The 21,263-nt window shown below is 43.7% G+C and overlaps 1 protein-coding gene across 1 annotated transcript; it reads left to right on the forward strand.

Annotated features, from left to right (window-relative positions):
• The first annotated feature begins 486 nt into the window (after positions 1–486).
• LOC123086366 (long chain acyl-CoA synthetase 6, peroxisomal) lies at positions 487–20,065 on the forward strand. Its single transcript, XM_044508124.1, has 24 exons — positions 487–778; positions 949–1,009; positions 1,175–1,252; positions 2,538–2,609; positions 2,702–2,783; positions 2,932–3,037; positions 3,118–3,194; positions 3,904–3,948; positions 4,048–4,134; positions 11,203–11,292; positions 11,395–11,474; positions 11,574–11,667; positions 12,031–12,119; positions 12,213–12,301; positions 16,355–16,484; positions 16,566–16,684; positions 17,139–17,262; positions 17,366–17,452; positions 17,628–17,731; positions 17,809–17,894; positions 19,153–19,239; positions 19,345–19,431; positions 19,504–19,636; positions 19,752–20,065. The coding sequence occupies exons 1-23, from the start codon at positions 658–660 to the stop codon at positions 19,597–19,599; spliced, it is 2,091 nt and encodes a 696-aa protein (XP_044364059.1). The 5' UTR covers positions 487–657; the 3' UTR covers positions 19,600–19,636; positions 19,752–20,065.
• Positions 20,066–21,263: the final 1,198 nt, after the last annotated feature.

A 21,263-nucleotide genomic window follows, 5' to 3' on the forward strand; every position in this document is an offset into this window, starting at 1 on the left:
GTTTTGCTCTGAGTTTGGACCGAGGGATGATGGAGGTGATAGCCCTGGCAACCTGCGGTGCTCATTGGGAGTGTGCCTGACCGGTGTGGGTCCCAATCCAGGTAGTGACTTGGAGGGGACACCCGACTTTAGATGTTAGGCTTTAGTGCGATGTCTGTTTGGTATTAGGCCCGAACATTTGTCACGTCTTCATCAAGGGGATAGGAGTAGCAATCGTGTTGCCAAGATGATGGCTTCAGGCTTATTGATGTATCACCTTATGTGGTCTTTGTGAATTAATTAATAATATGGCTGCATGAATTGTCCAGATGCAGAGGCTGGATGCATCCTCCTTTTCTAAAAAAACATGTAATTATGCATTCTCTTATCCTACTTATATTCTGTTTATACATATATTCTTTTTTAGTTCTCTTTAATATTAAATATTCATCTTCCATACAAACAAATCTTAATAACATATAGTATGTTGCAACTAATTCCCAATTCCCGCAGCAACGGGCGGGTATCATCTAGTTCGAAGAAATTCTTCCTCTGTTGCCCGTTTTGCCCAAACACCATCGTCTCCGCTCTTCTCCGACGAGGTACACATTCCGTTTCCCCTCTGCTCCGCTCCCCCACCTACCCTGCCCAGCAGCGCCAGCGACGGCAAACCCACCGATGGACGCAACCGAGCGCCGCCTCCGCGCCGTCTCCGCCCACCTCCAGCCCCAAGCAACCGCCGCCCGCCGCACCTCCGATAGCCTCGCCCCCAATCCCACCGCAGGAGAGTACGCCCACGGTACGCACGCATCCCAGGCCCTCTCTCTTTCCTCCCCTGCCCGCCGTTGACTCGCTGGGCGGCACTGCCGTACTAGTACCCCCAAGAGAGCGAGCGACAGGGATTTTTTTCCATTTGTTTCAAATATAGCTTACCGGTCGTCAGAAACTTACCGCAAATAGTTTCTCCAGTGCTTGGCTACAGCGCTGTCCTCCCCGAGAAGTTGCAGACTGGAAAATGGAACGTGTACCGGTAGGTTCTTGAGGCAGTATAATGTTATGCTGCGTTTTGCCTATGTCGTGACTCATAATTGCGCTTCTGATCTTTGGCAGATCTGCACATTCAGGAACTATAATGTTATTATGTTGCATTTCTGCCTATTTCGTGACTCATAATTGCGCTTCTAATCTTCTGCAGATCTGCACATTCACCTATAACGCTGATAGATAGATTTTCAGACTACCCAGACATTGGGACGTTGCACGATAACTTTGTGTAAGCATACTCACCTTAATTTCTCTCCTGACAAAATACTTCAGTCATAATAAGATCAATAAGATCTATTAAGCCTTTTGTCCCAAACAAGTTGGGGTAGGCTAGATATGAAACCCTTTCACGAGGACTTCCCGGGAGGTCACCCATCCTAGTACTACTCTCGCCCAAATGGGTTTCATACCCAATGGACTGGCTAGTTTTTACGTTGGCTCGCCAAGCCTGTCACAACCCTTAGATATGAAACCCTTTCACGAGGACTTCCCAGGAGGTCACCCATCCTAGTACTATTCTCGCTCAAATGGGTTTCATACCCATGGGATTGGCTAGTTTTTACGTTGGCTCACCAAGCCTATCACAACCCTCCTCCTTTACCCGGGCTTGGGACCGGCTATGCCTAGAAGACATAGGCGGCGTTGACAAAATACTTCAGTTATTTATCAAAAATAAAATAAATATGAATGGTAGCTAGGAGAAACTAGCCAACTGGCTAAATAAAGCAGGAGTGAGGATACGATCCCAGGCTGGCCTGCCCACGGTGCTAGCCGGTAGAACCCTTGGTGTTAATCACTTCAGTTTTTTATCACTGTAGTTCTTTTCTTTGTTTTTGAGAGAATATGTTCTCGTGCATTTCATTAAGTTAGAAAAAAGAGTCTTATGACAGCACAGGGCGACCTAGAGCTCACAGAAAGCGATACAATCCGGAAGTGCCATCGAAGTTATTCTAATGCGCTTGTTTCTATTGAGTAGCAAATCCATGGGCTTGGCACAAACTAATGCAATTTTTTTTTGCGGTGAAAAAGGGAGCTTAATTTAGTTACTGATAGGATTACAATCGGTAGCCAGAAGCTAATCAGAGCATCAGGGGCGTCCGACAACCACAACCTAATGCAAGTTGGGACTCTCTTTTTCTTGGTTTCTTAGTTTTGCTGCCAGAGGAAACTTGCCGCTGTAAAAATCAAGAGCTGCTAAATAACTTGAATATAATACAGAAGCTTTTGTCTGAAGATTTTGTTTAAAACTGGCAAAATGAGTTGGTGCAGCCTAAGTTGGTGATAAGAAAATTAAATGCTCAATGATATGATATTCATAGTCTTACTTGTTTTTGAAAACCTTGGGCTGATGGGATGTTTGGCTAAAGTGACCCTCAGTATGGACTATCAGTGTGCCATGCAAAAAGTTTCTAGCTATTCCTAATGTGTCTATATGGTTGTATTTCATATTATTCCAATCGCAGTACCTTAACAATCTCTCATGTATAGTGTCCTTGCTATCTTTAATTGGACAGGAATGCAGTTGAGACTTTCAGAGACTGTAGATACCTAGGTACAAGGGTCCATGCAGATGGAACAATTGGAGAGTAAGGGTCAATTATCTGATGCATGCCTTAAATTTACCTTTTGTAGTGTTGCTTATCTTATCCTAGCTCTTGAGCGAGAAATAACATTACAGCTACAAATGGATGACTTATGGAGAAGCTGGCACAAGCAGGACTGCAATAGGTTCTGGTCTTATTTGTCATGGAATACCTAAAGTGAGCCATCAGTGTCTGAAAAAGGCACTTATCCTTTTCTTTCTGTTCAGATAAAGCTGTAGATGTTGATGTCTTGAAATAGCACTTGAATTGCCCTATAGGGAATTTGTTTCAACTTACCTTCGAGTATTCTTTTGATCTGAATCAGGGCGCACGTGTTGGTCTGTATTTTATAAACAGACCTGAGTGGACCATAGTTGACAATGCTTGTTCTGCGTATTCATATGTTTCTGTGCCACTATATGATACTCTTGGTATGTCCACAGCACAGAACGATCATTGTTCTCCCTTTAATCATATTAGAGACTGATTTTGTTTTTCTTACTGTCTACAGGTCCAGATGCAGTTCAGTTCATTGTGAATCATGCATCACTAGAGGCTATCTTCTGTGTTCCTCAAACACTAAGCACTGTGAGCTTCAATGATTTATCCAAACCTAGACTATTCCTAGTTTGTACAATACATTAAAACATCACTTATAGAAGAGCACTGAATAACCTGTAACCTTACATTGACACACTGGTAGAAAGTGAGCCTAGCCCACTTGGTTGGGGGAGTGGATGTCCAATCCCGCTACATGGATTTAAGTCCTCGTGGATGTGAATTTGGGTTCCTATTTATACTGTAGGGGCATCCCTTACAGCTTTCTTTGTCATGCTGGTCCTAGCTAGGCTTGCAACTGGCAAGCACACTCCTGGTAAATGGAAACTGAGTCTTCCTTTTAATGTTGATGTTATCCTACTCGGGGCTTTGTTTATATATATCTCATATACTCACTCTCAGGAGTGCTTCATAGTGTCAAAAGCTCGTATAGTTTATGAATGCATATCAAATGCCGTTAGTTCTGGATCATATCTGCATACATGCATCACCGAAGTGTTGGGTACTGGGGTCTGATCTGGCGACAATTTTTGTGTGTGTGCGATGATCTGGCAATAGGTTTGACTTGGTCTTTAATCCTAATTTAATTCTAGTATGTTATATGAGATGCTAAATCATATTATACACATCAGCTTGCATTTAGCTTTGCACTGTATAATGAGATAGGCTCTGATAAGGAAGTACTCAAAAACATATGAATTTAAACTTATTTTGACTTACATTTGTCTGCTCATTTCAGTTGTTAAGCTTTATAACTCAAATGCCTTGTGTGCGCCTTATCGTGGTAAGTGCAGATCATTTACGATTAAGATATGCAATTTGAAAAACCCATGATTGTTAAAAAACCTTCATTCTTAATCTTTCCTTAATATTTTCTGTTTAGGTAGTTGGTGGAATCGATGAGAATATGCCATCTTCACCTGCAGCTGCTGGAATGGAAATCATAACCTACTCCATGCTACACAGACAGGTGGGCTTTCTGAATAATCATTGAGTTTTCCTGTACAAACCTTGTTGGATCCTTTAACACCATACAGGTCACTTTTCATGAATGTTGCCAGTCAACACAATACCATTTAAACTAGTTGGTAAATCATTGTTTATGTGTATGTGGAGTTGAGAAATATTAATGTTATAGCCATTATTGCCGACATCAATCTGGAACGGGCTTAGTTGGTTTTTGTGGAATCATTTCGCAGATAGGTACAAAACTGACACATCTCGCTGATGCTTATGTTAGAATATGCATTAATTTTTTCCATGAGAAAACGCAAAAGCCTTGCATTTTGATGCATTGACAGAAGAAGAGTTAGTACAAACCCAACAATGGCCAACACCCACATATTACAACACAACACCCCAGCCGCTAGACTCCGTCGCTACCGGTAGCAGGGCGGCCAGCCCCTTTCCACCCCCCAACACCCCTTGCCTGTCTTCCGACTTGGTCACTCAAACAGGCGAGCCTGTCACGCCGTTCCCTGCTAACTGAAGAAATACAAGTGTTCTCCCCTGGCTCTCCTGCGAAGTTACCGGTTCGCCAAGGCTGATTGCTATCGATCGTCCCTTTGTAATCTAACGGCCACAAGGCCTTCTTCAGTCACTGTTTGCTTTCCAGAGCGGCATGTGCTCTGTCTCTACTTTCTTCCTCGCTCTGCTTCTGTAATGGCTATAAAGCCGCTAGTCGCTCCTCATTTTGGACCAGGATTATTGTATCGGGCTTTGCCCTAAAGCCGCCTGTGGCGTGCTACCTTACTTTCCCCTTCCTTGAGCAATACAAACCCTAAATTGCCGGCCAATTTCGTCTGGATTTCTTGGTGAGATAGTGTTAAATTGAGCCGATCATCGTCAGGTTCCTGACAATTGGTATCGTGAGCCAGTCCCTTCTCGGCGGTGGCGTGATTCTGAGCAGCTTAGAGGTTGGGCGACCGTAAAATCCCTCGAAGAGCTAAGATCTGGGCGGCGGCGAGCGCGTGGTGGCGGCCGGAGAGGCAAAAGTTCGGGTGCAGTCAAGAACTCAACCTGGTTGCCGGCGAGTAATTCACGGTGGTAAAACCCCAGGCCCTGAGATCTGACCATGCATCACCGGCGGCGGGCGTAGGCGGCGGTGTAGGCGGCGGTAGACTGCGGTACCTGCGGGGTCCTTCCCGAAAAATCCCTCCCGTCCCAATCCTTGCTCTGTAGAAAGGGGCTCGTTTCCTTCTGCAACCATGGCCATCGATGAATCTGCAACTTCGGCTGACATCCAGTTGGATGCGCTCGAACTGGATATAAAGACGCTGCAGCGCGAGCAAGAGGAGGACCGAAAGGAGTTCAGAGAATTTCAAGGTATGGTCAACAGGAACTTTGCCACTATGCAGAAGAATTTCGACAAGATCCAGGAAAATTTCAGGCGTCTCCTCTTAGAGCCTGAACCTGAAGAAGTGACGGATGAGCACTCTGCCCAGGCAAGTGCACAGAAGGACGCCCCAAACAAGTCACCTGTTATTCCGGCTGGGCGCCCCAAGCAGTACCAGCCAACTCCCCCGTCAGTAACTATGCCAGATAAAAATGTTCCTTCAGCAGTTGGGACAGCAACATTAAGGGAAATTAATGGCAAGGAACTGAACCTTGATGGCACGGCCAAAGCTCCCTACAGACACCCCAATTTTGGCCAGCAAAGAGCAGAGCAAGCAACTGTTGTAGGGCAAGGAAATCGTCAAGCGCCAGAGAATGTGGAAGTCATTGCAGATGAGGATGAACTGGAAGCTAACTTTCAAAGGTCCAGACCTAATACACCGGTGGATGGACGAAGAAATGTGCTCACTGTCAAACCAGCAAAACTGAACTTATCTGAATTTACAGGAGAAGACCCAGACTCCTGGATTCAGAACTTGGACCAATATTTTGCTGCAGCAAGGACGCCCATTGAGCACAGAACTGAATTGGCTGTATCCTACTTGAAAGGGCCTGCTGTGCAATGGTGGAGAGGCACAGGATATGCCCCTAGCAATGTACCTTGGCATAAATTCTGCTCTTACCTGTCTGACAGATTTGCAGTGGATTCTGTATGTGAGGTTGTAGGCTCTTTTCATGCCATACAACAGACATCTACTGTGGCTGCATATGTGCAAGACTTTGAGAGACTAATGAACATAATGAGAAGAGAAAACCCAGCTATCCCTGATGATTATTATGTCACTAGCTTCATGTATGGCCTAAACCCCTACATCAGAGGGCATGTGGAGTGTTTTAAACCCAAGGATATGCAGACAGCAGTGTGGTATGCTAGACGTATGGAAAAAGCACAATCTGCCCCTACTGTCAGAGCTTATGTTCCCCAACCCAAAAGGCAGGTCCTTTTTGACACTCCTAAACAACCAGTCCCTCAGAACACACTCAACAGAAATGTAGTGATCCAACAAGCAAAGCAGAACCAGGTCTGCTACAAATGCAGGGAGCCTTGGGTACCAGGACATAGACAAGTTTGTAAGATGAGTCAAAAGGCTCAAATCCAAGCATTGCAAGCCCAGGAAATGGACCAATCTGAAACCATATTTGTCACTGACTTTGAAGACCCAGAGCTGGAACAAGTAGAAGCACCTCCAGGAGAAACAATATTGCAGGTGTCCATGCATGCTGCTATGGGCATTGGAGCTGTTAAAAACACTTTCATCCTTACAGTTAAGGTTGGTACAGCCACTGCAACAGCCCTGGTAGACAGTGGCAGCACTTCAACTTTTGTATCCCCAGAGATGGCAGCAAAGTTACCCACCCCAACAGTGTCCACACCTAAAATCAAAGTACTTGTGGCCAGTGGAGGAGTGTTGTGGAGTGAATTTACAAACTACAACTGCCCTTATACCATACAAGGCCACCAGTTTACAGACACTTTCAGAGTTCTGGAACTTAAAGGTTATGACATGATCTTGGGGGTCGATTGGCTCAAAAAGTATAGTCCTATACAAATGGATTTCATCTTAATGGAGATGAGTGTCACAACACCACAGAAGACACAAGTGACCTTTGTAGATGAGACTATACCATGGGAACAACCGCCTGAAACTATAGACACTGCTGACAAGCTTATGGAGCAGGCTGTATGTGGGTTCTTCTTATTTACTACTGCCTGTTCAGAATTCTTCGCAGCAAGTCAACAAGTGCCCCCCGAGCTCCAACCAGTTCTCCAAGAATATGAGAAAGTCTTCTCCACACCTACTGGATTACCTCCTAGCAGGCCTTGCGACCATAGAATTCCATTGGTGGAAGGGGCAAAGGTTGTAAACCAGAGGCCCTACCGAGTTCCCCACCATCAGAAAGAAGCATTGGAGAAAATCATCTTGGACCTACTAAAGGCTGGCCTCATCAGGCCTAGTACCAGCCCCTTTTCCTCTCCTGTGCTCTTAGTGAAAAAGAAGGACGGCACATGGAGGTTATGCATTGACTACAGAAAACTCAATGCCGTAACAGTCAAAAACAAATACCCAATCCCCATCATTGAAGACTTGCTGGATCAACTAAAGGGAGCTCAGATCTTCTCCAAGATTGACCTAAGAAGTGGCTACCACCAAATAAGAATGGCAGAAGAGGATATCTACAAAACGGCATTTTCCACGCTGCAAGGGCACTTTGAGTTCCTGGTTCTATCCTTTGGCCTCACTAATGGCCCTCCCACATTTCAGGCCCTCATGAACTTCCTATTTGGTCCCTTCAGCTTTGTGGTAGTTTTCTTTGACGACATCCTAGTGTTCAGCCACTCCCTAGAGGAACACAAGGTACATTTGTCCAAAGTATTTGCCATACTCCAGGAAAACCAGCTGTATGCCAAGCTAGACAAGTGCTCCTTTGGTCAATCTGAAGTGGAATATCTGGGCCATGTTATTAGCAAGGATGGAGTGGCCACCGACCCTGCAAAAATCAAGGCAATTCAAGAATGGCCAGCACCAACAAATGTCACTGAGCTAAGAAGTTTCCTTGGGCTGAGTGGATACTATCGAAGATTTATCCAGGGTTATGGCATCATTTGCAGACCCCTGTTTGACTGCCTAAAGAGGGATGCATTTTCCTGGCAAGCACAACAAGAACAAGCTTTCACCACCCTGAAGGACAAGCTAACTAATGCACCTGTCCTAGCCCTGCCGGATTTCACTCAACCTTTCATTCTGGAAGCAGATGCTTGTGGATACGGATTGGGAGCAGTCTTGATGCAAGAAGGAAGGCCTATCTCATATTTCAGCAAATCTATTGGACCTAAAGCAGCAGCTATGTCCACATATGACAAGGAGGCCCTCGCAATTATTGAAGCAGTGAAGAAATGGAAACACTACTTCCTGGCCACTTCCCTTGTGATTAGAACTGATCAACAAAGCCTCAAGTACATTCAAGAGCAAAAGCTAACAGAGGGCATACAACATAAGTTACTTGTCAAACTATTGGGATACAACTTCAGAGTGGAGTACAAGAAGGGGAAGGAAAATAGAGCTGCTGATGCCTTGTCCAGAGTTAAGTACATGGTGTCCATGCTGACTGTCAGTACCAACACTCCTACCTGGATACAGAAAGTAGTTAAGAGCTACAAGTCTGATGCAAAAGTGCAGGAGTTAATAGCTGAGTGTGCTGTTAGCAAAGATAGCTCAAATGCATACTCTTACAAGAATGGCATCTTAAGATTCCATAACAAAGTGGTGGTGGGCACAACTACTGCTCTCAGACAAGACATACTAAAAACATTCCATGCTTCTGAGCTAGGTGGCCACTCTGGGGAAAGGGCAACCTACCAGAGAGTCAAGCTCATCTTCCACTGGCAGGGCCTCAAGCAAGATGTCATCAGCTTTGTAAAAGCATGCCCAGTCTGCCAGCTCAACAAGGCAGAACATTGTCCTTATCCTGGTCTATTAGACCCATTGCCAGTCCCTGATTTTGCATGGGCACACAGTAGTATGGATTTTGTGGAGGGTTTGCCCCTGTCTGAGGACAAAGACTTGATCCTAGTGGTTGTGGATAGATTCACCAAGTATTCACATTTTATAGCAATGAAACACCCCATCACAGTCCAATCAGTGGCAAGGGCTTTCTCTGATACCGTTTTCAAGTTACATGGCATGCCCCTAGTCATTGTAACTGACAGAGACATGATATTCACTAGTCACTTGTGGCAACAATTGTTCAAATCCCTCAAGATCAAACTCCACATGAGCACAAGCTACCATCGACAGTCTGATGGCCAAACGGAACGAGTAAACCAGTGTTTGAAGAACTATCTCAGATGCATGTGTTTTCAGCAGCCAAAGAAGTGGCATGGATGGCTATCTCTGGCTGAGTGGTGGTACAATACTAGTTTCCACACAGCATTACAAATGACACCATTCCAGGCCTTATATGGATTCCCTCCCCCAATGATTGCAGAATCTGCCCTACCAGACACCATATGTGAGGACAATGACAATCTCCTTCAGAACAGAGAGGTAGCTCTAGAGATAATCAAGCAAAACCTCCTCAAAGCTCAAGCTCGGATGAAGCACTATGCTGACAAGAAAAGAAAGGAAAGGGAGTTCTCTGAAGGGGACATGGTCTACCTCAAGTTACAGCCTTACAGGCATACATCCCTGAGTTTGCACAGGCATCTGAAACTGCACTCCAAGTACTACGGTCCATTCAGAATTCTTCAGAAGATTGGCAAGGTTGCCTACAAACTGTTGCTGCCAGAAGGTAGTCAACTACATGACACCTTCCATGTGAGCCAACTCAAGAAACACATTGGTCCACAAGTGGTTCCGTCCAAGCACTTACCATTGGTGGGATCAGATGGCATGATCAGAATGGAGCCGGAGGCAATTCTGGACAGGAAGCTGATACCCAGACCACAGGGCAACATTAGCATACCCGTGGTCCGATGGCTGGTCAAATGGGTTAACCTACCAGTTGAAGCTGCCACCTGGGAAGACTCTGCGTTCATTCAAAAGGTGTTTCCATCGTTTCAAGCTTGAGGACAAGCTCAGTCTTAATAGGGGGGAATTGTCACGCCGTTCCCTGCTAACTGAAGAAATACAAGTGTTCTCCCCTGTTCTCCCCTGGCTCTCCTGCGAAGTTACCGGTTCGCCAAGGCTGATTGCTATCGATCGTCCCTTTGTAATCTAACGGCCACAGGGCCTTCTTCAGTCACTGTTTGCTTTCCAGAGCGGCATGTGCTCTGTCTCTACTTTCTTCCTCGCTCTGCTTCTGTAATGGCTATAAAGCCGCTAGTCGCTCCTCATTTTGGACCAGGATTATTGTATCGGGCTTTGCCCTAAAGCCGCCTGTGGTGTGCTACCTTACTTTCCCCTTCCTTGAGCAATACAAACCCTAAATTGCCGGCCAATTTCGTCTGAATTTCTTGGTGAGATAGTGTTAAATTGAGCCGATCATCGTCAGGTTCCTGACAGAGCCAAGCTTGGCTGGGCGCCGTTGAAGATGTTTGTGTTCCAATGCTTCCAGATGCACCAGGCCACCAGCATTATAACAGAGGCAGTGCCCTTCCGGGCTGGGGTGGGGACTGAGCGATAGCTTTGCACTTAGGTTGCCGTTATACATTTCAGATTTTTGACTAGTACCTTATTAAGCCTTGCAGTCAGCACATGATATGAGGTACGGTATTGGGCTCAAGCAGAATGTGCAACTTATATCCTGACTAATCTTGCATGACATAATATGTAAGTGTGCTCAAATACATTGACTCTTTACTTCCATTGTAATACACGTGACCAAATGAGTGTATACTGCAATCTTGCATGACTACGAAGGGTGGTGGGTCTGTATATTAATTCCGTTCTGGACAAAGTTGTTCATAAGTTGCAACTGTACATACACATTAACATTCACCGATTGTATTTGTTCATGCTTGAGCTTAACATGTTAACTTCATTTAATATGATTTGAAATGCAAAACCTATGTGTAACCACCATCCATACTTTATTTGCTTTGATTTTGAATAAAGGATATCACAACTTTTAGCTTTATGCTCATCCCTATTACTGGTCCCCCTTTTTATTTATTTATTGACTTCTTTTTATTTTTTTAACTCAGGGACATATGAGTCCCCAACCCTTTCGGCCTCCAAAACCTGAAGATGTTGCCACTATCTGCTACACTAGTGGCACTACTGGCACACCAAAGGTAAAACATTCATTCCTATGATGATTTGTTTGCTCCATTAGTCGGATTCTTGTACCCTAATTTTTCAGATATTTAAAGTTGGAGGCCAATCTTTTTTCTCAGGGAGCTGTTCTTTCTCATGCGAATTTCATTGCAAATGTAGCAGGCCAGGACTTGGGCGTTAAGTTTTACCCCTCGGACGTGTGAGATCTTAAATTTAACTTATAATTGTTGTTTTCCTGTGCAGTTTTCAGTTTATATCTGTTCATATTATTGACAACACCACTCGCCATTCTCCCCAGGTACATCTCATATCTACCTTTGGCACACATCTACGAGAGAACTAACCAAATATGGCTCGTTCATCGCGGTGCTGCCGTTGGGTTCTACCAAGGGGTATGTAGATCTGGACTATTTAGGACAATGTCTTTACGAATGGCTTTGTATTATCATTCAAATAACTGCGTGTAGAACAATTTTGATAAGCATCCAATATTAAGTGATAATCAGTTCTTCAGTTCTTCTATAAGTTATTGCCAGACTTAAGTTGGAAGTGGATTATCAAATTCGTTGGTTCACATTTTAGTTGTTTCTAGTGTAAATAGTTCTACCAAACTTGTTGGTCATTTATTGATTAACTAAAGACCATTAATGTCTCCTTTGGAGGATTGTTCGTGTTCCAAGATAATATTGTAGTGTGTATACATTGTATGTTGGCTTCTTTTCATCTTTTTGATGAGTATTTTTCATTCGTTCCAGGATAATTTGAAGCTGATGGATGATCTTAATACTCTGAAACCAACAGTATTTGCGAGTGTTCCCCGGTTATATAACAAAATTTATGCTGCGTAAATATCACTAAACCAGTATTTTTTTTATATTTTTCCTCTTTGGTATCATATGTGATAGTACCCGCCCATATGTTTGGCTTATTTATGCAGAATTACAAATGCTGTGAAGGAGTCTGGTGGGTTGAAAGAACGATTATTTCATGCTGCATATAATGCTAAGAGGCAAGCTATTATTAATGGTAAGGAATTGGTTAAAGATTCTTTTGTTCCGTCACATATATAAGTAAAAAGCTTAAATATGCCCACTTCAGTCATCCATTATTAGTTTGGATTTAAGAGATCATTAGGGTCAAGTCACACTTTAGTCATCAACTTAGGATTTCCCTTTTCTCTCTATCCAAATTGATTTCCAGAGGGCATATTTATAATGATTGAGTTATGGAGAGGCCTTGGAGACATAGCAATAGTATGGCTAACTAAGCTTTGCAACCTCATTTTTGGTCAAATAAGATGCCCGAAGAATGGAGGCGGAGTATATCTGTACCAATCTTCAAGAACAAGGGGAATATTCAAAGTTGTACTGACTACCGTGGAATTAAGATGATAAGCCATACAATAATGACAAGCGTGACTAAAAATCAGTTTGTTTCATGCCTGGGAGGTCGATTATGGAGGCCATTTTCTTGGTACGACAACTTATGGAGAGATAAGATACCGCGGAATGTCATTTGGTGGGCCTTGGAGAAACACAAAGTCCCAACAAAGTACATTACCCTCATCAAGGACATGTATGATGATGTTGTGATTGTTATGATGCAACTTATCTCTATTAACTTGAGGTGCAAGGAAAGTAAACATAGTCTAATAAGGACTCCTAGATCCATACTAATTCTTCCTAAGCGCCCCCCCCCCCTCTCAAATGCAAAGCGTATGCAATAGCATTGCATTTGAAGAAGTGTAACACTAGAAAAAAAATGATAATCCAAATCCGCGTCTTGAAAGTGTCATCGTAGCATAAGAGTCGTCAAAACCTATCGAGTCAAGACGAAAGGGTAACGAAGAGATGGCACATCAGAGGTATAAAGCATTGCATAAAAAATCATAGCCCACAACAACCGACGGCGAAAGAAGCTCGGGGGCTAAGGCACAATGAAGAAAGAGTCCAGAAAATCCTATAAAAACAACAAGGGCAAGTAGGCCACAAAAGTTGTATAGAAAGGATCAGGACCAGAGAAAGGCTGACGGACAAAGGTATGGTGGACTTGCATGGCATAAGGAACACAAAATATCAACGGATTTGGTGGATACACCAGAAAACAAAGAGAACTAGAAAGAAAAAACACACACGAGACGTAGATGCAGGAGCCATCGTGTTTGCAAAATAAACTGTAGAGAACCTAGTGCAAGTAATACGTCTGCTCACGAGAAGGACCAATGGTAATTAAGAAAACAGCAAACAGCAAACAGAGATGCACGAGTGCTACATGGTTTAGCAGCAGCCAGCGCAGACAAGCATGCAGCAGCAGCAAGCGTAGCAGGAGATAGCAGCAGCCACGCACACGGGCGTGCGGGAGCAGAACAGCACCCGATGCGGCCAAGGGAGCACGCAGCAGCAAGTAGCGCACGTGCGGAGCAGAGGCAACGGCGGCCAAGAGGAGCACACGCGGGCGGCGGGAGACAGCTGCGTGGGACGCACTCGGAGGCGGAACAGCAACGGCCGCAGCCTCGATCTGGAAGGGGCGCCTACGAGGGCCACGATCTGGACGTCATGTGTGATGGGATCTGGACCACGGCCTTGGGAGCATGGATCAGGAACCTTCTGGCCTGGGAAACAGCCGACGGATCGAAGGCAGCATCCTGGAGAAGGGTGGCACGTCATTGTGCGGGACATGCAGCGCCCCGACGGCCACGCGGAGACAACAGCCTGGATGAGCACCAAAGGAGTCGTGGCTGTCCAGCGTGTAGAGGCCCAAGTTGATGCAAAGGAGTTCCACCGGGGTCAAAGGAGACAGCCACACCAGGTCTTGGAGCGGAAGCAGAGGAAATCTTCATCGAGAAGAGGTGGATCTAGAGAGAATTCACCGGATGAGCACAGGAGATGTGCGGATCGTACAGACCGAAAAAAAATCGATCGAAGAGCAGGGATGGGTTGCGGTGTCCGGAGGAGACCTGAACCTAGGCTCTAATACCATGTTATGATGCAACTTATCTCTATTACATAGCCCGTAGGGCATATATATATTACATAAGACTTGAGGTGCAAGGAAAGTAAACATAGTCTAATAAGGACTCCTAGACCAATACTAATTCTTCCTAAGTGTTTAGACAAGTGATGGCTGTTAAGCTTTATGCACTAGCCAATGCAAGGAAAAGTTTGAACTATGGGAGAGGGTCGGACATTACACTCCAACACGTCTATGCTCCTTTGGAGTTATGACATGGGCAGCGGGAGTGGGGGTAGCCGCAATTATTTATTGTGTTTACTGGGTTTTGAACCCTAAACCTCTTGGTTGTAAGTCATGCACCTCACCAGTTCACCCATCAGCTTGAACTAATGGAAAGGGCTAGACAATCCACATATACACTTCAGCACCCCCTCACGTGTGATACAGGAAGTCAACACGTGAATAGACTTAGAGGTATGGTTCAAGAGGCCTATACGTGGACGCAAAGGGGGCAACAACAATTTATCATAATTTGTGAAAGCCAGGACTAGAACTCAAGACCTTGGGCCTTGATACCATGTTAAGCTTCATGCACTAGCCAACGTAACATGAATTGTGAAAGCCAGGACTTGAACTCAAGACCTTAGGCTCTGATACCATGTTAATCTTCATGCACTAGCCACCACAACCAAAGTCTGAACTGATGGAAAGGGTTAGGCAATCCACATATACACTTCAACAATGGCGACACTGACGACTTTTCAATTAAAATAGGACTGCACCAAGGGTCAACTTTTAGTCCTCCTTTTTGCTTTGGTGATGGACGAGGTCACAAGGGATATACAAGGAGATATCCCATGTGGTATGCTCTTTGCGGATGATGTGGTGCTAGTTGACGATAGTCGGACGTGGCTTAATAGAAAGTTAGAGCTATGGAGACAGACTTTGAAATCAAAAGGTTTTAGGCTTAGTAGAACTAAAACTGAGTACATGAGATGCGGTTTCAGTACTACTAGGCACGAGGAGGAGGGGTTAGCCTTGATGTGCAAGTGGTACCTTAGAAGGACACCTTTCGATATTTGGGGTCAATGCTGCAGAAGGATGGTATATCGATGAATATGTGAGCCATCAAATCAAAGTTGGATGGATGAAGTGGAGCCAAGCTTCTAGCATCCTCTGTGACAATAGAGTGCCACAAAAGCTAAAAGGCGGGTTCTATAGGACGACGATTCAACCTGTGATCTTGTATTGCGCATAATGTTGTCCAACTAAAAGGCGACTTGTCCAACAATTAGGTATAGCAGAGATGCACATGTTGAGATGGATAGGTGGTCACACAAGTAAGGATCGGGTCCAGAGTGATGATATACGTGATAGTTGGGGTAGCACCGCTTGAAGAGAAGGTTGTCCGGCGTCGTCCGTGATGGTTTGGGCATATACAACACAAGCCTCCAGAAGTGCATGTGCATAGTGGACGGATAAAGCGTGCTGACGATGTTAAGAGAGGTCGGGGTAGACCAAACTTGACATAGGAGGAGTTCGTTAAGAAGGATTTGAAGGACTGGAATATCATCAAAGAACTAGTCATGGATGGGGGTGCGTGGAAGTTAGCTATCCACGTGCTAGAACCATGACTTGGTTTTGAGATCTTATAGGTTTCAACTCTAGCCTACCCCAGCTTGTTTGGGACTGAAAGGCTTTGTTATTCTTGTATATGTATACTGATTACGTGATCGTCAAATATAGCTGGCAAGAGAAACATAAACGGTGCAGTCAGCCATTTGGACACTGATATGCAAATGATCTTCATGTAGGTCACTATTTGTGAAATGAAATAGGGTTATAGGCGCGGGAAACGGAAGCTGGAAGCCTTTATAATGACTTCAGAGTTTCCTATCACAGAGCACGTATTGTTAGTGCACTGAAGCTTGAGCTAGTAATCCTCTTGGGTTAGTTACACCAAAGCATGTAACTCATACACTGAAACTTGAGCTAGTATCTGAATTACCAAGAAGTTTTCATTGTACTGAAAGATGCATTTTAGCATTTACTGAACATCATTTGATTCAATCTTATTTACCACCAATACGTATAATGAATGAATATTTTTACTCTTAATGTCATTAGGACGGAATCCATCCCCAGTGTGGGATAAGCTGGTATTTAACAAAATAAAAGCTAGGCTGGGTGGACGAGTAAGGGTTATGTCTTCAGGTGCTTCTCCATTGTCGCCAGATGTAATGGAATTCCTCAGAATGTAAGCTAACTTCATTTGCCCTCCCTTAGTGTGGCATGATGAAGAACCTGGCTTTATTAATCATAACACTTTCTTTTATAGATGCTTTGGTGGTGATATTCTTGAAGGCTACGGAATGACGGAAACATCTTGTGTCATTACTTTAATGGATGTTGGTGATATATCAATTGGTCATGTTGGATCTCCCAATCCTGCTTGTGGTAAGCTCCATTTTTCAGGCGCGGAATCAGATATGCTTGGCTATAGTTGTGCTTATACAGATGCTAATTGCCCATGAGGCCAACTTAATGCAATAACAGTACAGAGAAGCCACCCTAAAGTTATGACACACTTGCATGGATTTGATTATTTTGCAATGATGGTCATATTTTGAAAGCTGATGGTTACTACAAAAATAGTTGCATCAAAGAAACTTATACCATATAATCATTATTTTATATTTTGTGTTTGGCATTTGTTTTGGAGTTACTTTTAAGTTCTTCAATTTGTTTGATTCTGCATGCTGATTGGATTGAATTAAATTAGTCTAATTGTTGTGAAAGATATCAAATATTCTTACTCATGTAACAAATGAAGCCGTGTTCCATTTGTTTCGTAATATTTGCACAGCTCACTCACATGCTTTCATAATGTAAACCCTGTTTTCATTTTCAGAGGTTAAACTTGTGGATGTCCCTGAAATGAACTACACATCTGAGGATCAACCATACCCTCGTGGAGAAATATGTGCCCGGGGACCTATAATATTCCAGGGTTACTATAAAGATGAAGTTCAAACGTAACTTGATATCCTACTTCTGTTTACCTTTTGTTAAGTAAGATTCCATAAATGGCTCATATAATTTGTCAAGTGATATACGGATGTGTTTTGTAACATGCAGCAGAGAGGTCATTGATGAGGATGGTTGGTTGCATACTGGGGACATAGGTTTGTGGCTGCCTGGAGGGCGCCTAAAGATTATAGACAGGTAGAACTGAAAGACACTCCATATTTCCATGAGGCTTTTATTTTACTTTGAGTGCTGTATGTATTGCATCTTATCTGTCTGTTGTTTATATACTCTCCGCATGTCTTTCCCCTGGACTCTGTTTAGTCTGGCTTCTCTTCCTAAATTACTATTTTTTATATCTCCGTACCTCAAGGAAAAAGAACATTTTCAAGTTAGCTCAAGGAGAATACATAGCTCCGGAGAAGATCGAGAATGTTTATGCCAAGTGCAAGTTCATTGCCCAGTGCTTTGTATATGGTAATATCATGGTTTTCTATTTGCTGTAACTATTAATGTTGGTCATGCATATTTTGAATATGTTGGTCTGGATGCAGGCGATAGCTTTAATTCTTGCCTAGTTGCCGTTGTAGCAGTTGAGCCAGAGGTGTTGAAGAGTTGGGCTGCATTAGAAGGAATCCAGGTAATATTCGTTGATTGTTGCATACATGCATCACCTTCTCCTAATCTCTTAAGAACACATAATCAGAGTAACTCTAACTAGAAAATACCGATTATTTGGAAGTGTAAACCATCAATTTTTTTTCCTTGTATGTTCGGATTATGTATACTTTTTTCTTTCGTGGGTCCATATTATGAATACTGAAACAGTGATTTATGTATAATTACGAAAATAGAGATCCTATTTCCAAAACCAGAGCTATAAATGAGACTCTAGATATTTGTGTTGCATGTTTATGCTCTATGTATTATGAGAATACAACAGTTTTTATGATTACCACAGTTTAAATTACTGTGAGCTGTTTGGCAACCACACAAAACTGCAATATTAATACAGCAGTATTCCCTAAACCACGGTATTTTCTCTGCATAAAAAAACAACCCTGGGCCTCTTTTTTTAAAACAGAGCATGTGAAAAGAACGAGCCCATCCTTGGCCGCGGCCGCCGCCCTGTCGTTTGTGGAGGCTGTCTTGTTCACCGGCCATGAACAAATCAAAAAGGTTCCTCCCGCTGCTTCCTCCGATTTTCCCGGAAGTCGTGTCCGTCCAATCCGTTTTTCGCTCTGCATGATGGGCCTGGCCGGGATGACCAAGCCGCTCTCGTCCATGCGCCGCTCCACTTTGCGTGGTGCGCCGCCGGCATAGCCGTGTTGCGGAGTGTCAGGTCGTTGCTCCGCGCCAGTACGTTGTACTAGTTCGATTGCATCCTTGGTGAGTGTAACATGCATCGAGCTTGTCCATCCGTTCAATTAGTCCGTGGTCGTACTAGTTTGTGCATGCTGGTGCTTTGTGCATGGCTGTTAATCAGCTTGCAACTCTAGCTAGCTAGCAATGCGAGCGTTTGCAACTGCTTCAAACGGCGAGATAGTTAATTTTCGTTGGCGCATATAAGCTCTTGCCAAACAGGTCCACAGTATTCCCAATACTTCAAAATACTTTGTTATATCAAAACTGTGGTTTTCTGTACCTACAGATTAAATTACTGTAGTTTTCAATACTTTGGTTTTTATAATACTCCCTCCGTTCCTAAATATTTGTCTTTCTAGACATTTCAAATGACTACTACATACGGATGTATGTAGACATATTTTAGAGTGTAGATTCACTCATTTTGCTCCGTATGTAGTCACTTGTTGAAATGCCTAGAAAGACAAGTATTTAGGAACGGAGGGAGTAGTTTGCTATCAAACACAGCCTAATTTGTCCTTGCTAACCTGTAGTATGAGGATTTAAGACAGCTCTGTTCTGATCCTAGAGCAAGAGCTGCTGTGCTGGCTGACATGGATTCTATTGGGAAGGAAGCACAGGTCCCTCTCTTAACTGTTGCTGCACACTCTCCATAACTAACATTCTCTATTCTGGACGTGATCGAATGATTCCTGATGATATTTCTGTACTTATTGTTGTATCAGCTAAGAGGTTTTGAGTTTGTCAAAGCTGTTACTCTTGTTGCTGAACCATTCACACTAGAAAATGGCCTCCTCACCCCAACATTCAAGGTAGGCCCATCAATTCTGTTTAAGTGGATTGAAATGCAGGAATGCTGACACTTCATTTCCATACTTTTGTAGGTCAAAAGACCGCAAGCAAAGGCGTATTTTGCAAAAGAAATCACAGATATGTATGCACAATTGCTTGATGCAGAGTCAGCCAAGCCCAAGTTGTAATTACACAAGTAATGGTCAAAATAAGCAGTCAATCAAGGTAGGAGATTAAGCTTTACAATTGTTCAGTTCATAGCATGAAATAAGTGGATGTCTTGTACTGACGCGGCAAGCAATGTGATGATGATTCTTGAACCTGTTCCTCCCATGTGCAGGAACCAAAACTAATCTTTCCAATCAACAACAGCCTGGGCAAGTGCTTGGTGCAGTTAATTTGATTACCGTGGTCAAGTATAACTGGATGAGCCCAGCATATGCATCTTCTTAACTTCTTTTCCCTTTTTTACAATATACACTCATGTAATCCTGCCGTTGTAAAGATATATAGAATAACATATTGGTGCCCTAATTTTGATCTGCTGTATGTGCAATATATTACAAGAAAAGCCAAGTGTACGCAAAATCAGGAATTAAGCTGCTGTGCGTGGTAATATATGATAACCACATGACGTCTTGATATTTTTAGTTAGAATAATCCAGAACATGTAACCTATGATAGTGTCAAAAAACGTTTTACATTTTAGGACGGAGGGAGTAAAAGAGAAACTTGAAGTTTAGTGAAAGTACCTTTCTACATCGGAGCTCAAATGCTCTTGGTGTGAACAGTAAAATCAAAAATAGGAAAAAGTTTTAAAAAAATTCTGATTTTTTTGGCATCTTTAACTTGTTGTGCATGCAAAATTTCATCAAGAAATCACATTGATGGAAAGTCGTGAAAAAAAAGAAACAAAATCAGAGCGCCAAAACGCGTTTGAAAGTAACATTTTGAAAGCATCGATTTTGTTTTTTTACCATGCCTTCCACCAATGTAATTTTGTGATGAAATTTTGTATGCACATCAAATATTTCTTAAAGTATGCCAAAAAAATCCAGAATTATTTGCATTTGTTTTCTATTTTTTTTATTTCACTGTTCATACCAGGAGCATTTTGTGCCTGGTGTAGAAACTTCATATCCGAAGTTTAGGCATTACTCCTATAAACTATGTTGGGAGTACCCGCCTCAGGGGACCCTCGCCGCCTGAGAGTGCCCTTCGCACCTTCTGTTTTGTCTGAGCCTCATGCAGTTAGCTCCTTGCGCGCTCATTGTTGTCCGATCTATGAGGCTGTCATGCACTTGTCTAGTTTTTCTAAAGGGACCATGACGCATGAGCCACAGGTGAGCTCGGGTCCACCTTCCTGCAGGGCTTTGCGTCGCGCACGCTGCGATGTCACACGTGTCGAGCGAGGTTGGGTCTACTTGTCAGCATTGTTGCCCCCTGCCGAGTTATTTCGCTCACGCCAGCTAGGCATGCGCGTGCACCCTGCTTGGCGTGTGATAGTCGGGTGGTTGAAGAGTTCCATCCAGTCAGGGGGCGCGACGGCAAGTTGACCGGCCATGAGGGTCGTCTGACCAGTGGTTGGCAAGGCTACTGGCCATAAAGGCCATCCGGCTAGGGGTTGCGTCGACAAGAGGTTGGCAGACTAGCGCCCGACCACATCCAAATGCGGTCTCGAGGGTTGTTTGGTCTTTTTCTTAAGGTGGTTGTTTTTTTCTATAAGTTCGCTATTTTATGCCGCATGTCGGACACCACACACATTGGCCTCCCTCCTTGCAGCTCTTCGCTTTGGAGTGCTCTCTGCTCGTTTCCGTCGACGACGGTCGAACACGTCACCGGCCTCTCCCTT

Source organism: Triticum aestivum, chromosome 4A, assembly GCF_018294505.1.
Source record: "Triticum aestivum cultivar Chinese Spring chromosome 4A, IWGSC CS RefSeq v2.1, whole genome shotgun sequence".
Taxonomy (NCBI): Eukaryota; Viridiplantae; Streptophyta; class Magnoliopsida; order Poales; family Poaceae; genus Triticum; species Triticum aestivum.